General features: G+C 53.7%; 5 protein-coding genes across 5 annotated transcripts; 4 read left to right on the top strand and 1 right to left on the bottom strand.

Annotated features, from left to right (window-relative positions):
* Positions 1–10532: 10532 nt before the first annotated feature.
* On the top strand, positions 10533–11189 carry LOC136582604 (histone H1B-like). Its single transcript, XM_066583770.1, has one exon. The coding sequence runs from the start codon at positions 10533–10535 to the stop codon at positions 11187–11189; it is 657 nt and encodes a 218-aa protein (XP_066439867.1).
* A 651-nt stretch (positions 11190–11840) lies between these two features.
* LOC136582603 (histone H3) lies at positions 11841–12312 on the top strand. Its single transcript, XM_066583769.1, has one exon. It carries the CDS (start codon positions 11841–11843, stop codon positions 12249–12251), a length of 411 nt encoding a protein of 136 aa, XP_066439866.1. The 3' UTR covers positions 12252–12312.
* Positions 12313–12930: 618 nt separating this feature from the next.
* Positions 12931–13289, top strand: LOC136582615 (histone H4). Its single transcript, XM_066583779.1, has one exon. It carries the CDS (start codon positions 12931–12933, stop codon positions 13240–13242), a length of 312 nt encoding a protein of 103 aa, XP_066439876.1. The 3' UTR covers positions 13243–13289.
* A 1852-nt stretch (positions 13290–15141) lies between these two features.
* On the bottom strand, positions 15142–15549 carry LOC136582602 (histone H2B 1.1-like). Its single transcript, XM_066583768.1, has one exon. It carries the CDS (start codon positions 15547–15549, stop codon positions 15169–15171), a length of 381 nt encoding a protein of 126 aa, XP_066439865.1. The 3' UTR covers positions 15142–15168.
* Positions 15550–15885: 336 nt separating this feature from the next.
* Positions 15886–16294, top strand: LOC136582601 (histone H2A type 1-like). Its single transcript, XM_066583767.1, has one exon. The coding sequence runs from the start codon at positions 15886–15888 to the stop codon at positions 16276–16278; it is 393 nt and encodes a 130-aa protein (XP_066439864.1). The 3' UTR covers positions 16279–16294.
* Positions 16295–17588: the final 1294 nt, after the last annotated feature.

The following is a 17588-nucleotide window of genomic DNA, read 5'->3' as shown; positions in this document are numbered from 1 at the left end:
TTGGGTTCATGTAGTCAGGATCCCTGCTTAACTGCTACCTAATCCCTACACTAACACTTTCCCTATCTCAGCAGCTCTATCCCTAAACTCTGCCAGCATGCATCTGAGGCGAGTCACGGGCGGCAACAGTTTAAGTACTCAGCATTTGCCTGATCCGGCCAGCCACTCACTGCTGTAGACGTGCACGGGGTTGGAAGGTCTCAGCAGAAAGCGGTAATGCCAAAAAAAAAAAAAATGGCACTAAACATGCAGGAGGGGACATTAAAGTTTTTCGAGGAAAGGAAGGGAAGGGAAATCTTTGTGTGGTGGAAAGTGGGCCAGGTCCCACAATTAAGCCACAATGGTGGCAAGAGTCTACACATTCCCACAATGCAGCAATACTTTGTGTGGGAAGTATGTGAGCAGGCCCTGTGTCAGGCTTGGTCCCAGACTCCATTTTGTGTGACCGAAGGTACCGCCAATGACATAGCAGTGGGGACTCCATGTGTCCAGACACTACTCATTGTGTTTGGGTGTCGGATACCTCATCGACAATGCAAGGGGAAAGCCATCTGCACTCTGCCCCCTACCCAAGTCTGTCAGTGTCTTTGTGCCAGACAGGTAAATCACCGCTATGGGAAGTCTGTGTGCACCCACAGCATAGGTGAGTCCAAGGAATCCCAAGACATGAACCATGAATAAATCAGAGTTCCCAAACATGGCAGACTTTCACGTCACCGAGGACATAGGCCTCTGCACTAACCCTCATCAATCGTGGGCATAGAGCAGACTCTGATGCTAGTACAGCAGTGAACGTTTCATTTAATTTATTGCGGTTGTTTTCACCGTTCCAAAGACTGGATTAACCAGGGCCAAGTTCCACGGGCCCAACCTGGCACAGTTGCATTTCCATCATGACATAGGCCTCTGCACAAACCCTCAGCAATGGCGGGCATAGAGCGGACTTCAATGCTAGTGCAGCTGTGAACGTCTTATTTGTGCAGTATCGCTCCTCTTGTTTGGCCCAAACCAGTGCCGCGGATAACAGTGGTAACGCAAGAGAAAATACATGTTGGCCTCAGCCCACAATGCATGCCCTAGTCAGTCAGTGTTTTGGGGCCAGATAGGTAAAACACTGTGATGGGAAGACTTTGTGCACCAATAGTATAGACAGATCCCTGTAACATTCCAGTAGCAAAGGTATAGGCAGACCCCTGTAACATTTCTGTAGCAGCAGTATAGGCAGACCCCTGTAACATTTCAGTAGCAGCAGTATAAGCAGACCCTTGAAACATTTTTGTAGTAGAAGTATAGGCAGACCGCAGTACCATTTCTGTAGTAACAGTATAGGCAGACCCCAGTAACATTTCTGTAGCAGAAGTATAGGCGAACTCCTAAAACATTGGTGTACCATTAGTGTAGGCGAAGTCCGGAAAAAATAGTTAGATAACAGTATAGGCGAAGGCCAGAAAAATTAGTGTAACAAGAGTACACGTGTACCTCTGAAAAACGTATCAACCGAGAGGGCAGGTGAATCCCAGAAATATTTTTTTTAAAGATACAGCTCGCTATTGCTTAATTTGCAACAGAGCCTGGAGGCAGCCCAGTGGGGGAAAAAAAACATGTTTTCTGGTAAAGTATCAATACTTTTGAAACTTTCAACAATTGTAAAAAAAAAAAAAAAAAAAAAATGTAAGCAGAGCCTTTTGGGCTGCAGAAAAATTGGCAGTTTAGCGTGATGACATGTTGTTTCAGGGGGAGGAGGAGGCCTAATACCCAAGAGTGATTGACAAAGCTAATCCCCCCCTTTTTTTTCTGGTGATAGGGAATGCTTTTTTATCCGGTTGCAGCAAAAATAATCTTTAGGTACCGCTGCTTTCCGCCGGTGGAGAATAGACGTCTGGGGAAATCCAGGCTTTGTTCATCTTTATGAGTGTAAGCAAGTCGGCACTGGCAGTTGACAGGCGGGTACGCTTATCCGTGATTATTCCCCCAGCTGCACTAAACACCCTCTCTGACAAGATGCTAGTGGCAGGACAAGCCAGCACCTCCAGGGCGTACAGCGCAAGTTTGTGTCACGTGTCCAGCTTTGACACCCGATAGTTGTATGGAGCAGAGGCATTCCGTAGAACGGTGGTATGATCGGCTACATACTCCCTCACCATCTTTTTACAGTGCTCCCTCCGACTTAGCCTTGACTGGGGAGTGGTGACACAGTCTTGCTGGGGAGCCATAAAGCTGGCAAAGGCCTTGGAGAGTGTCCCCCTGCCCCGGTGCTGTACATGCTGCCTGATCTCTGCGCCTCCCCTGCTACTTGGCCCTCGAAACTGTGCCTTCTGCCGCTAGCGCTGTCAGATGGGAAGTTTACCATCAGTTTGTCCACCACGGCCCTGTGGTATAGCATCACTCTCGAACCCCTTTCCTCTTCGGGAATGAGAGTGGGAAGTTTCTCCTTATACCTTGGGTCGAGCAGTGTGTACACCCAATAATCTGTAGTGGCCAGAATGTGTCTAACACGAGGGTCACGAGAAAGGCATCCTAAAATGAAGTCAGCCATGCGTGCCAGGGTACCTGTATGTAACACATCGCTGTCCTCACTAGGAAGGTCACTTTCTGGATCCTCCTCCTCCTCCTCGTCCACAGGCCATACACGCTGAGCAGATGAGAGGCAAGCAGGATGGGTACCCTCTGCAGTGTGCCCAGCTGTCTCTTCCCCTCCTCCTCCTGAGGCTCCTCCCCCCCTCCTCCGCCTCCAAAACGCATTGAGATATAGACATGAGGGTGCTCTCATAGTCATCCAGCGGCATACTGTCTTCCCCTGTTTCCTGTTCCGACCACAAAGCGTCAGCCTTTATGTTTTGCAGGGCACTTCTCAACAGGCATAGCAGAGGAATGGTGACACTAATGATTGCAGCATAGCCGCTCACCATCTGGGTAGACTCCTCAAAGTTTCCAAGGACCTGGCAGATATCTGCCATCCAGGCCCACTCCTGGGTAAATAATTTGGGAGGCTGACTACCACTCCGCCGCCCATGTTGGAGTTGGTATTCCACTATTGCTCTACACTGCTCATAGAGCCTGGCCAACATGTGCAACACCATGTGGACACGTCGCACAGCAGTCAGTGCTCTGGCAGATTAAACCGTTTTGCAGGGTCCTCAGGGTGGCAGCGTCCGTGGTGGACTTGCGAAAAGGTGCGCATACGCGGCACACCTTTCCGAGCAGGTCAGGCAAGTGAGGCTAGTTTTTAAGAAACCGCTGAATCACCAGATTGAAGGCGTTGGCCAGGCATGGCACGTGCGTGAGGCTGCCGAGCTGCAGAGCCGCCACCAGGTTATGGCCATTGTCATACACGACCATGCCCGGTTGGAGGCTCAGCGGCGAAAGCCAGAGGTCGGTCTGCTCTGTCAGACCCTGCAACAGTTCGGGGGCCGTGTGCCTCTTGTAACCTAGGCAGAGTAGTTTCAGCACAGCATGCTGACGCTTGCCCACCGCTGTGCTGCCCCGCCGTGCACACCGACTGCTGGCGACGTGCTGCTCACACTTCTTAATTGAGAGGTAGATGTTGCGTAGAAGGAGGAGGTGGGGGCTTTTAGGAGGTGGCATAGACCGCCGCAGGTACCAGCCCTGAGGTAGGATCCGCTATTCTGGGTGTGGGTAGGACGTGACTCGGTCACAGCCTCCACCAAATTCACCCAATGTGCCGTCAGTGAGATATAGTGGTCCTGCCCCCCAGTACTTGTCCACGTGCCCGTGGTTACGTGGACCTTCCAAATAACCGTGTTGGTGAGGACACAATTTATGTTGCGGGAGACGTGCTGGTGTAGGGCTGGGACGGCACACCGGGAAAAATAGTGGCGACTGGAGAGCGAGTAGTGCGGGACCGCCACCGCCATCATGTTTTTGAAAATCTCCGTTTCCACAAGCCTGTACGGCAGCATCTCTAGGCTGATTAATTTTGCAATGTGCACGTTTACAGCTTGTGCGTGCGGGTGTGTGGTGGCATTTTTGCGCTTTTTCTCCAATGCTTGTGCTAGCGACAGCTGAACGCTGCGCTGAGAGACGTTGCTGGATGGGGCCGAGGACAGCGGAGGTGAGGGTGTGGGTGCAGGCCAGGAGACGGTAGTGCCTTTGTCCTGATCGGGGGGTTGGACCTGAGTGGCAGGTTGGGGCACAGGGGACGAGGCAGTGGTGTGACCCGGAGGCGGTGAACGGCCTTCGTCCCACCTTGTGGGGTGCTTGGCCATAATATGCCTGCGTATGCTAGTGGTGGTGAGGCTGGTAGTGGTGGGTCCCCGGCTGACCTTGGTGCGACACAGATTGCACACCACTGTTCAGCGGTCGTCCACGCTCTCACTGAAAAACATCCACACCTTTGAACACCTAGCCCTCTGCTCGGAGGCTTGGCACGAGGGGTGCTTTGGTAAACGGTTGGGGGATTCTTGGCTCTGGCCCTGCCTCTACCCCTGGCCACTCCACTGCCTCTTCCAAGCTGTCCTGCTGCTGCACTTGCCTCCCCCTCTGAATCCCTGTCCTCAGTAGGCTTAGCAAACCAGGTAGTGTCAGTCACCTCATCGTCCAGCTGCTCTTCCTCCGAATCCTCTGTGCGCTCCTCCCTCGGACTTACTGCCCTTACTACTACCTCACTGATAGACAACTGTGTCTCATCGTCATCATCCTCCTCACCCACTGAAAGCTCTTGAGGCAGTTGTCGGAAGTCCCCAGCCTCATCACCCAGACCCCGGGGACTTTCCAAAAGGTTGGGCATCGGTCACGACAAACTCCTCAGGTGAGAGAGGAACCATTTTTTCCCACTCATGGCAGGTGCCCGAGAACAGTGCCTGGGAGTCTGCTTGCTCAGTACATGTCATTTTCATGGAGTGAGGAGCCTGGGAGGAAGGAGGAGTTGCAGCCAGAGGAATCAGAGTTGCAGTCCCTATCTGGGAGTAGTGGACTGCGTAGAAGACTGGGTGGTCGAAACATTGCTGGATGCATTTCCTGCCATCCACGACAGGACCTGCTCACACTGCTCTGTTTGTAATAAAGATCTACCACGCAGACCCATGAATTGGAATATGAAGCTGGGGACCCCAGAAACTTGCCTCTCTCCTAATCCCGCAGCAGCCGGCTGTGATTCACCTGGACCAGGAACTCGGCCTATGCCCACACACTCACTTGCACGTCTACGTTCACGTCCTCAACCCTTACACCTACTCCTCATCATGGCGGATTAAGAATAGAGCAGGGGCTAAATAAAGTACCCCACTGTACAGCACTGACAACCTGGCCTTAATTCACCGCACACAGAGACTTGTAGATAGCGGAGGCCCTATGCTGTGGCTTGAAAAAAGTAACCCGCTGTCTTGCGCTGGTACCGAGGGGTAATTTACTGCTCGCAGAGAATTGTAGATAATAGAGGCTGTGTGGAGTGGGTGAACACTGTAAAGCCAGTGGATAGTGCTGGTAACTGTGGCGATCTCAACCCCACCAAGCTGCATAATACTAAAACGGAATCACTACAACTCCCAGTAGTCACCCAGTAAAATCCACACGGTCAGATGTAACCCTAAGAAGGACCGTTGGGGTTCTTGAAGACAGGATCCTACACTACCACTGTCCCTATCTCAGCTGCACTTTCCCTATACTCTGCATAATCGACTGCAGCCCGAGATTTAAAAAAAAAGGGGGAGAAAAGTGCAAAACTGCTCCCAGCAGCCTCAACAGTAATGCACACGGTCAGATGTGGCCCTAAGAAGGACTGTTGGGGTTCTTGAAGACAGGATCCTACACTAACACTCTCCCTATAGTAGCAGCAGCACTTTCCCTATACACTCCCAGTGTGTGTCTGAGGCGAGCCGCGGGCGGGGCCGCTTTAAATATTCATCAGTCACTTGATCTCGCCAGCCACTCACTGCAGGGGGGTGGGGTAGGGCTGGCACGTCACAGGAGGAAGTGGTAATGCCTTCCCTGCATGTCTATTGGCTAGAAAATGGCGATAAACATGTGGGGAAGAAAATGGAATTGACTCGAGTACCGCATGGTGCTCGTCTCGAGTAACGAGCATCTCGAGTACCCTAATGCTCGAACGAGTATCAAGCTCAGACAAGTACGCTCGCTCATCTCTATTAGTTAGTTCTGTTTTTTTAAATTAATTAATTTATTTTTTTTAAGGGAGAAGGAAAAATGGAAATGGGAAAAAATAAAACAAAAATGGGTGGCCACTGAGGGGTTAACTATAGAGATGAGCGAGCATACTCGTCCAAGCTTGATACTCGTTTGAGTATTAGGGTGTTTGAGATGCTCATTACTGGAGACGAGCACCACGCGGTACTCGAGTCAATTCCATTTCCTTCCCTGCATTTTTAGCGCCATTTTCTGGCCAATAGACATGCGGGGAAGGCATTACCACTTCCTCCTATGACGTTCCAGCCATATCCCACCCCCCTGCAGTGAGTGGCTGGCAAGATCAAGTGACCCCCGAGTATTTAAAGTGGGGCCGCTCGCGGCTCGCCACAGTCACACACTGGGAGAGATCAGGGGCAGTGCTGCTGCTGCTGCTATAGGGAAAGTGTTAGTGTAGGAACCTGTGTACAAGAACCCCAACAGTCCTTCTTAGGGCCGCATAGGACCGTGTGCATTACTGTTGTGGCTGCTGGTAGCAGTTTTGCAATATATATATATATATCGGGCGTTAGCCCCATTACAGCTATAGCGTTCTCAGGCTGCAGTCTGTACTGCATAGTATAGGGACAGTGTTGCTGAGATAGGGAGAGTGGTAGTGTAGCATCCTGTGTACAAGAACCCCAACGGTCCTTCTTAGGGCTACCTGTGACCATGTGCATTTTACAGGTTGTCTGATGGGAGTTGTAGTCCATCACTATTGCACTTAGGCCTGTTTGCGGCCTTCCTGACTATTTTTTTCTGCCTGGAGTTTGCCTTACTAGACCGCTCTCAGCGACAAAGTCTACACACATAATTCCAAGATTACTTACACTGGCCTGTGTCTGCAGTGAATTAGAGACGCACAGCGTACGGCCACAGCGACTGATAGAGGGAATGTGATATACACACTATCCAGCCTGTATTCTTTGACCAAAAAAAAACAAACAGCAAGCTCCTACTTAGGGCTACCGCTGAGCGTCTGCATTTTACTGGGTGCCTGGCGGGAGTTCTGGTGCATCACTATTGCATTGCTTCCATTTTTTTCTGCCTGGAGTTAGCGTTACGATTCCGCTCTCTGCGTGAAAGTGTACGCATATGATTCCATAATTATTTACAGAGGTCGGTGTCTGCTCTATTCGCAATACACCATGATGAGGGGTAGGGGTAGGGGTAGAAGATGTGGACGTGGGCGAGGATGCAGAGTTCCAAGTGAGGGTGTGGGCACAGGCCAAGTTCCTGGTCCAGGTGTATCCCAGCCGGCTGCTGCGGTATTAGGAGAGAGGCAAGTTTCTGGGGTCCCCAGCTTCATATCACAATTTGTGGGTCCGCGTGGTAGACCTTTATTGCAAACAGAGCAGTGTGAGCAGGTACTGTCGTGGATGGCAGAAAATGCATCCAGCAATCTATCGACCACCCAGTCTTCTGCGCCGCACACTGCTGAAAGTCTGAATCCTCTGGCTGCTGCTCCTCCTTCCTCACAGCCTATACTGATGCTACTGCAATGTTACTGGGGTCTGTCTATACTGTTACTACTGAAATGTTTCTAATACTGGGCTCTGCCTATACTGCTGAAACTGAAATGTTACTGGGGTCAGATTATACTGTAACCCAGGAGAAGAGGCAGCGCTGTGTCCCGCAGGCAGTGCTTGTGCTTTGTTGGAGGTAGTGTGGTGCTTAGCTAAAGTGTGCCTTGCTAATGAGGGTTTGTCCGCAGTTTGTCCATATCTACATAATGCTACAACATCAGCATCGAGGGGCATTTTCTGCTCAGCCATCGTGGTAACTTCCCGGAAAACCTTGGTTCCCTCAGCCATGAGCAAGGTGGACGATCCCACCAAGATGTGAAGGTCATGGAGGCAGGGTATCAGGGCTTGACGGGGTGCATATATCAGGGCCGACTATTATCGTGGCATCAGTCCGGATTGCCAAAGATTGAACAACACTCCGTGACAAGCTATCAGCCTAACTATTTCCCTTTACCGCTACTACTTGCACACAATGTGACACAAGAACACTAGACCCTTTGTACGGACACGGTGACCTTTACATAAACATTACATTCAGAACTCATGTATTGTATTGTTCTCCATTGTATGTCCATGTTGTTCATTGTGAGCAGATTATTGACCCACCGGCCGCACTGTGTACTGCGGCTACTGCCTTTACATGTATGACTGCAGGTAGGTACAGTGACCGGAGACTAGTGGGTTAAGGGTTAAATGTACATAGCTAGGCCGGTGTCCCGTGGGAAGTCACGCATGGGGCAGCCCGGACAGGGAGCTCTTCCGTGAAGCTTCTTGATGGCACCCGATGGTATTTATTATCCTCTCCTCCCCACGGAGGCAACACATAGACATAGAACAAGAGCAGCGTCCGAGGCAGCTAGGAGAGCCCGTCCTAGAGAGGGCAGCCCCCTCCCCTCACACCTGCCCGGAGGAGGGTTCATGGGAGGGCATGAGGTGCAGCAAAGCCGGAGTGACCCTACTGCACTGAGAAGGAAGCTGGAGGCCGGCCGGGAGACGGAGCTCAGCTACAGTTGTACTGATGTCGTACCATCTGCGTTGCTCCTATTCACTTACAGCTGAGCGGCCCTGGTGCATTATGTCTCCAGCGGATGTAAGGGTGGAAACATGGGTTGGGAGCCCCGAGTTAGATGGTACGTCTAGGCGAGGGGCACGACGGTGGACCGGCTGCCGCACACACACCTCCCCACATGTACCGCCCATTCCCCTGGCAAGCTCACATATCTCCCAGGCGGATTCCCATCTCTGGTCCTTTCTCACACATCTCCCCGCCGGATTGACATCTACTCTCGTTTCCCCCCGGGCGCTCGCTGGACAGCTTTGTCTGCTCCCAGCTCCTGTCCCCGTCGGCCGCAGCAGCCGGCGCCGCTGTCACCCTACGCGCTGGCCTCCGCTCCCGTACACCGATGGCACTGGTGCCGCTGCCACGGCGAACCCCGCTCTCGCTGCCCATGGCGCCGCTGGTGGCCAGCTCTGCCGATGACTGTGAGCTGCTGTTCGGCCGGAGCAGCGGCTTGCCTACAAGAGCTCCACTAGCTGCCCCTGACACTGCTCTCTTTCTGGGTCGCCTCCTTGGGCGCTAAATAGAGGAGCTGATTAGCGATCTGGAGGGGTATAGGGGACCGGGTTGTGGGGGAAGCGGGGGTCTCACAGTACCGATGGTCCTTCAGGGTCTGTGAAAGCTTTCTGGACCAACATGCTCCGCCATAGGAATCCCAGCGGACACTGTACAACATCTGCTGCCCCCGGGGATCTACAGTAGAACCCTCCCTGCGGGTTCTGTACGATGTCACCGACTGCGGCACTGGATCTGGCGCTGTGAGTCCCGCTGTATCACTGCTCCTCTCGGACATCAGTGACTGACAGGCCATCGCCGGCTGCAGGAGAACCGCGGGTAGACGGCTTTGTTCAGGCGTCATTTCTTGGCGATCTACATCCCGATTAGAGCGTTGTTAGATGCCACCGCTCTTCAGCGAAATCCCAAGTTCCATCTTCACCGTCAACGATTGATGGGAACTACAGAGCCGATGCAATGGCCGTCACGTCCAGCACATGGTATCCCTGGGATGATATAGAACGGGCAGCAGCCCGCGGGAGGAGATGCACCTGCAGAGAAGAAGAATCGCTTCTTCTTGTGGACAACCACACCCATCATGTCCGGGGTATTAAAGGGACGATAACGTGTGGCATTCCCGATCGTCTGAGTGTACAGGGGGGTACTGGATTTCCTCATCTTACATTGCGCCGCAGTATAGAGCAGTCTGCAGTATATACAGTATACATTCAGCACCCGGGAGCTGGCAGTGAGCGGAGGCGCAGCCTGTGCTACACCTCTGGGCTCTCGGCAGCTCCAGGTCGTCCTCGCATTGTGCAATCAGCTTCTGCACGATGGGGATTGTGGAGTAGATCCCGGGGATGGTGACAAGGGCCGGGAATAGAGGGAAGGCGCTCCCGCAGCGGTTTTATCTCCGCAGATACACGGAGATGTGCAGATCGGGAGAACTATGGCGAAGATCTCGTGGCCTCCTCTCCGCTCCTCCCCGGAACCTCCGCCAGCAGCGGCTATAAACGGTTGCATGAGATGTCAGAGAGTGAGGAGTCACGTTGAACGCGAGCTCTCCTGTCCGGTTCTGACCGGTGACGGACTCTTATCCCGGGCAGGGAAGCACAAGAGGAGAACGGAGCGGAGAGGAGGCCCGGATGGGATAAGGCAGTAGCTGTGCTCAGTGTCAGCCAATAGCAGCTCAGGACGGGCCTGCTCACGAGCCAATCAGAGCGCGGCCGCTGTACATATAAGAGGCGCCACCAGCGCCGCTCTCAGAGTTTCTCTTCCAGGAGAGTTTTACTATTTGATTACCGCAGCACACAATGGCAGAAACCGCGCCAGCCGCCGCTCCTCCTGCCGCCGAGCCGGCTGCCAAATCCAAGAAGCAGCCGAAGAAATCCGCCGCAGGGGGCGCCAAGAAAAGCAAGAAGTCCTCCGGTCCCGGCGTGTCGGAGCTGATCGTCAGAGCCGTGTCCGCCTCTAAAGAGCGCAGCGGGGTGTCTCTAGCCGCCCTGAAGAAGGCTCTGGCTGCCGGAGGGTACGATGTAGAGAAGAATAACAGCCGCCTGAAGCTGGCCGTCAAGTCTCTGGTCACCAAGGGCAGCCTGCTCCAGGTGAAAGGCAGCGGCGCCTCCGGCTCCTTCAAGCTGAACAAGAAGCAGGAGACTAAGGACAAGCCGGCCAAAAAGAAGCCAGCGTCTGCGGCCAAGCCCAAGAAGCCCGCTGGAGCCAAGAAAGCGTCGAAATCTCCTAAAAAGCCCAAGAAGGCTCCGGCCAAAAGCCCGAAAAAAGCAAAGAAACCTGCAGCGGCCGCCGCCAAGAAAGTGGCCAAGAGCCCGAAGAAAGCCTCAAAGCCGAAGGCCGCCCCAAAGCCCAAGAAGGTGACGAAGAGTCCGGCTAAGAAGGCGGCCAAACCCAAAGCTGCCAAGAGTCCGGCTAAGAAGGCTGTTAAAGCCAAGAGGAGTGCGGCTAAGAAATAAGCTGAAGCCGCCCATGCATTTACCCCACAAAGGCTCTTTTCAGAGCCGCCACCTTCTCACCGCAGAGCTGTATTATCACTGCCTCGGATTCTGTTCTAGATAGCAGCGGCCCCATAGCGGCTACAGGGTACTTCATATCAGTTGGGAGTCTAGGGAGCGAGGGGGAGGCTGTAGAGGGGAAGTAATACGAGACATTGTCGCCGCATCATCCCTGTTCCTGTTGGGGAGTGTGACCTATACAACGCGTGTATGGATGCCGGGCTGAGTGTGAAGAGGGAGGGGACTCGCCGACCTAATGCATTTCCCATAAAATCAGCGCAGCTTCTAATGGGGGAGACTGCCGTGCAGCGTGGAGTGCGTGTTTCTGCGGACATATCAATGCAGGGAAGCAGCTGAGAACATGATTTCACAGACACCCGAACGTATCATGCAGTGGCCTGATAGGGTGAGGTGGGGCCAGCCTCTGCCGACTGCTGATTGGTCGCGGGCATCAAGCGTTTTGGCGGGCTAGTGGTTTGTTTGAAAAAGCCAATGAGATGTAGGGGTCGTTGTTTCTAAGAGCCAATAGGGAAGAGCAAGTAGGGTATAAAGGCTCTGCTCTTTCTACGGCTCCCATCATATCACATCTGTGTGCATCTGTACAGTAGAGCTATGGCCAGAACCAAGCAGACCGCTCGTAAATCCACCGGAGGGAAAGCTCCCCGCAAGCAGCTGGCTACGAAGGCCGCCAGGAAGAGCGCTCCTGCCACCGGCGGAGTGAAGAAGCCTCACCGCTACCGTCCAGGTACAGTGGCTCTCCGTGAAATCCGTCGCTACCAGAAGTCCACCGAGCTGCTGATCCGTAAGCTTCCCTTTCAGCGCCTGGTGAGAGAGATCGCCCAGGACTTCAAGACTGACCTGCGCTTCCAGAGCTCAGCGGTCATGGCCCTGCAGGAGGCCAGCGAGGCTTACCTGGTAGGACTGTTCGAGGACACCAATCTGTGCGCCATCCACGCCAAGCGGGTCACCATCATGCCCAAAGACATCCAGCTGGCCCGCAGGATTCGCGGAGAGAGGGCTTAGATCTGCTCTGGGCACCGCATGGAACACAAAGGCTCTTTTCAGAGCCACCAAATCCTCCTCAAACGAGCTGCATCCTGTCCTCCGCTGTCATTTCCCCAACTCGGGTTCACAGCCAGCCTGTGCGCGGTGTACCCTGGCGCCGCCTCTCCCCTATAATGTTCTGTCGTCAGCAGGAGGTGGTCTGTTAACCCCTTCAGTGACCTAGTCAGTTCCTCAATTAATGCCATTCTCTCATCTTTTAAATGTAGTAGAAAGAGATTTGAATCCCCGGCAGACTGTTATGAACTTGGATGATCAAACGTGTCCGTATGAGGCATCTATCTGTGCCTGTGGGCCGGGAAGGGATTAGTGTTGAGGATCTATTTATGTGGATATTATCTCATTATACGAAGAAATACAGCAATACACAAAACTATACTAATTAATACCGCATAATGGGATTGGGAACCGGCCGGGAAACTGTTGAGAATTGTAAGAATACGCGTTAAATTCTAAATTCCAAACGGTTCTGTGTTAAACCAATCAGCAAGGAGAGGGGCGTGGCCAACATGTAATTGCCCCAATAGGAACGCCTAAACTGTAGTCATTGGTTACTGTTTTCAATCTGGTCCGCACGTTGTGTAGCTAAGGGAGGACGCTTGAACTAGTTGGCAATTGTTTTCTACTTACAACGTAGAAGATGTCTGGTCGCGGTAAAGGAGGGAAAGGTCTTGGGAAGGGCGGCGCCAAGCGGCACAGGAAGGTGCTCCGTGATAACATCCAGGGCATCACCAAGCCTGCCATCCGCCGTCTAGCTCGCAGGGGAGGCGTCAAGCGTATCTCCGGTCTCATCTACGAAGAGACTCGCGGCGTCCTGAAAGTCTTCCTGGAGAATGTGATCCGCGACGCCGTCACCTACACCGAGCACGCTAAGAGGAAGACCGTCACCGCTATGGATGTGGTGTACGCGCTCAAGCGCCAGGGCCGCACTCTTTACGGCTTCGGAGGTTAATAATTCTGCTCTTTCTCCATAACACAAAGGCTCTTCTCAGAGCCGCCCACCTCTTCCAAGGAAAGGCTGTAATACAACTTCGTGTGGGGTCGCTGCTGCCTGATTGCCCATCTGTTCTGATACGTGTAACCCGCCCTATATCGGATGCCTGCCATCACCCCTTATGCGTTGGCATTGTTAGTGGCCAAACTCATTTAACCCTTTGAATCACACTTTATGCCCATTTTTGTTCTTTGCGTATGCTATAGTCAGCCGTGTTCCCCTCATGACGCCTTCCCGCAAGGTCTTTGTATCATTAAAATGAGTTGTCTTTACTAATACTAGAGAGAGGGGCGGGGACAAAGTAAATAAATGCCTAGATGCGCACATACATACTTCAGTTATTGCAAATAACAGAGATTTAAGCGTTCTATTAAAAATACCCCCCACCATGATGACCCCTAATGCCAGGGAATCTTCTCTTCTACCAGGAAGCAGGCTGCGGCGCACTGAGTGTATGTCCTCCTTGTACTAAAGCATACGGCCTGCCAGCTAATCCGTGTAGTGCTACCATATTGGAGGCGTCCTCTCATTTAGAAGTGCTGCAAATTGCACCAAGCTCTCCTAGGGACCCGCACAGCCATTATTTTACATAGAATTGCCGTCATAGCAGCCAGCTCTCCCAGCGTGCTGCACTGATTTCCCATTGCGGGACTCTGGGAGACCTGGGTGATATAGCCGGAGCACTAAATTAATCTAGGGAAGAGGTTGGTCTCTGAGAAATCCGGGATGCCCGCTGTTCTCCATGCCAGACTGCCATCTCCGCTCCCGTTCACCTGCGGCCGCTGCCACGATGGTCTCTGCTTCCGTTCACCCTGCTGCCGCGGCTACTCTGGTCCTTGCTCCATTATGGTCCCCGCCCCCGTTCCCCATGCGGCTGCTGTAGCCGGTGCACTGCCCCTCTGGTTCTCGCTCCCCTCCGGTCCCTGCAACCGGGAAGGCTGCCACTTTGGTGACTGCCATCTCCTCTCCGGTTCCGCTGTCACTGTGGTCCCCTCAGGTTTCTACACCGACATAGAAGGGGGTTCTTCATTGTAAGAGCAGTGAGAGTGTGGAACTGTCAGCCCGAGGACGTGGCTGATGGCAACTTCGATAAAAGGGTTCAAAAGGGGCATGGGCGTCTCTACATAAGCAGCTGGAGAAGGTGAGGCTATTCTCCTCTTGGTCCCCCTCCCCTTTCCTAGCACCCCCAGTGCTCTTATTTTCAGGCATCCCCGATTGCCTCCGCTACTCACTACAATGTACTACAGCCCCCAGCATGTCGTCTGCCTACTACCCCTTTCCCTTTGTGCACCCCGCTGCTTTAGGGCGCAGACCCGCATATCCCCTGTAGTCTTCTGCCTTCCGAGCACTCCAGTACAGCTGCTACTTGTGGTCGGCATCCCCCTCCGACGTCGACCGCCTCATGTAGCCACCACGCCGACCTCACCCCACAGCATAATCCAGTCATGGCCGCACTGTGCTCCGTGTACCTCGGTGGCAAAAACGCTGCCGCTTCTCTAATGGCTTATTGTCCGCAGCTGCATCACCGAATCCACGTAGCGCCCACCTCTATGGAGGCGTCTGCATAGTGCGGCTTCGGTCACCGCACGTATCCCTAATCTGCAGCTCAATCAGCATCGCGACCCCCGACAGAGATACAGTTGTGTAGGGCTGCAGGGAAGATTTCCTCAAATCCAGTACATAGACAGAGAACAACTCCGGTACACAGAGACAAAGACGAGTTGTTCAACGCAGGGGACTAAGTAACCAAACCGACCTTTGTTACAGAGGAGCAAACGATGATGCTCCCTACACAACCGGAAGGTGACAGCTCTGCTGTAGACGGGGTGCGGGGCTCTTAGAAGAGCCTTTGGGGTGATCGTGCACGGCGGGCCACGGAACAGATTACTTGGCGCTGGTGTACTTGGTGACGGCCTTGGTGCCCTCGGACACGGCGTGCTTGGCCAGCTCTCCAGGCAGAAGCAGGCGCACGGCGGTCTGGATCTCCCGGGAGGTGATGGTGGAGCGCTTGTTGTAGTGAGCCAGGCGGGAGGCTTCCCCTGCAATGCGCTCGAAGATGTCGTTGACAAACGAGTTCATGATGCCCATGGCCTTGGAGGAGATGCCGGTGTCGGGGTGGACCTGCTTCAGCACCTTGTACACGTAGATGGCATAGCTCTCCTTCCTGGTCTTCTTACGCTTCTTGCCGTCCTTCTTCTGAGTCTTGGTCACGGCTTTCTTGGAGCCCTTCTTGGGCGCTGGAGCAGACTTGGCGGGATCAGGCATGATAAGGTAAAAATACTTTCCCAACTAGAGAGAACAGTTTCCCTGCACCTCCCAGCGCTGCGGTATTTATAGCGGGGCCATGCAAATGAGTACCGCCGTCTGCTTGCTGTTCTACTGGAGCAGCAAAACATGTGACCCCTGTGAGCGTCTTAGCCACGCCCAGTGCCGCTCATTGGTTCTTCCTCAAGTCTGGCCTCTATTGGGGGGATTGAAAGCTACCCAATTAGAGGAGAGGAGGGCCGAGCAGCAGGTTATAAAAAATTAACAGAACTGCGCCTCCTCGTTATCACAACTTTCAAAGTGTTTTATCCTAATTCTGCTTTCCTGTGCTACAAGATGTCTGGACGCGGCAAACAAGGAGGCAAAGTCCGTGCTAAGGCCAAGACTCGCTCATCCCGGGCAGGGCTGCAGTTCCCTGTCGGCCGTGTGCACAGGCTTCTCCGCAAGGGCAACTACGCTGAGAGGGTAGGCGCCGGCGCTCCGGTCTATATGGCAGCAGTCCTAGAGTATCTGACCGCTGAGGTCCTGGAATTGGCTGGCAATGCCGCCCGGGACAACAAGAAGACCCGCATCATCCCCCGTCACCTCCAGCTGGCTGTGCGCAACGACGAGGAGCTGAACAAGCTGCTCGGTGGGGTGACCATCGCCCAGGGAGGCGTCCTGCCCAACATCCAGGCCGTGCTGCTGCCCAAGAAGACCGAGAGCAGCAAGACGAGCAAGAGCAAGTGATCGCGCTGATCCTCCATAGAACCAAAGGCTCTTCTAAGAGCCACCCACATGCTCCTTACAACAGAGCTGCGCCGCTTCTATGCCGTGATACTCGGTGGCCGGTACGCCGGCTGCACCGGGAAACTATAACTGTACAGGACTTTCCACAAGGAGGCAGAGATTGGGGCGGATGCCAATTTGGCCATCCCTGTCACCGGCAGAAGCGCACAATCGTCCTGCTCTAGGTGACCATGTCCAGAGGACGGGCGGCTGTAGGACTCGCTCACCAGTCCTTGCGATAACGGGTTAACAGAGTCCTCTGTTAGGTCACGTATATACAAGAATCGGAACGCTTCAGTTGTGTTTCGGATAGAACACCCAGCTTTCTCAGGGTCCTGCGTGGGCCGTATGCTTACAAAGCCTTGCAGCCGCATCATCCAGCCCTCTCAGAGCTCTGCACGGTCGCCCCCTTAGAAGTGCGCTCATCATGTCACTCCACAGCCATGCCCTTTTTGTGGAGGTGGAGCTATATCACCCAGCTTTCCCAGAGCCCTGCACGGCACAGGCTGGTTTTGGATTATAGTAAACCTACAGGGATTAGACGTCCTCTTGCGTTACGGGTGGAGCAGGTAGAGGATTCCACCGCCCGTCGTAGGGCTGGGATTAGGGGGTGTATCTGAGGGTTCTTTACCTCCAGCCCCGAGCGCCTCTATATCAGACGGCCTGGTCACTGATTACACGTGTTACATGGATGGAGGACAGGAAGAGCGGGAGACGCGATCAACTGAGCGGGAAGTTCAAATCTCCGGGGATCAGCCAATGAGCAGGAAGAATCTGACTATAGCCCCGCCCATAGGCGGCACTAAAACCACCCGACCTCCAACGGCAGGTCTGTTAACCCTTCACCGCACTCATTAATTCAGGCCCAGCTCCTCGCGTATTATAAACATAACCTGCCTGCCCTAAATAGGTTAGGGGGTTTAAAAGCGTGCCGTGACCGCAGCCTGAAGCGCACCCTGACGGGGAGGCTGCTACACCCCCGCTCTATCATGTCACAGCGCAGAGTTGTATTACAGCCTTTCCTTAGAAGAGGTGGGCGGCTCTGAGAAGAGCCTTTGTGTTATGGAGAAAGAGCAGCATTATTAACCTCCGAAGCCGTAGAGAGTGCGGCCCTGGCGCTTGAGCGCGTACACCACGTCCATAGCGGTGACGGTCTTCCTCTTGGCGTGCTCGGTGTAGGTGACGGCGTCGCGGATCACGTTCTCCAGGAAGACTTTCAGGACGCCGCGAGTCTCTTCATAGATGAGGCCGGAGATACGCTTGACGCCTCC

The sequence above is a fragment of the Eleutherodactylus coqui genome, chromosome 11 (genome assembly GCF_035609145.1).
Source record: "Eleutherodactylus coqui strain aEleCoq1 chromosome 11, aEleCoq1.hap1, whole genome shotgun sequence".
Taxonomy (NCBI): domain Eukaryota; kingdom Metazoa; phylum Chordata; class Amphibia; order Anura; family Eleutherodactylidae; genus Eleutherodactylus; species Eleutherodactylus coqui.
The sequence above is the reverse complement of the archived record's forward strand: the minus strand, read 5'-3'. Positions and strand labels throughout refer to the sequence as shown.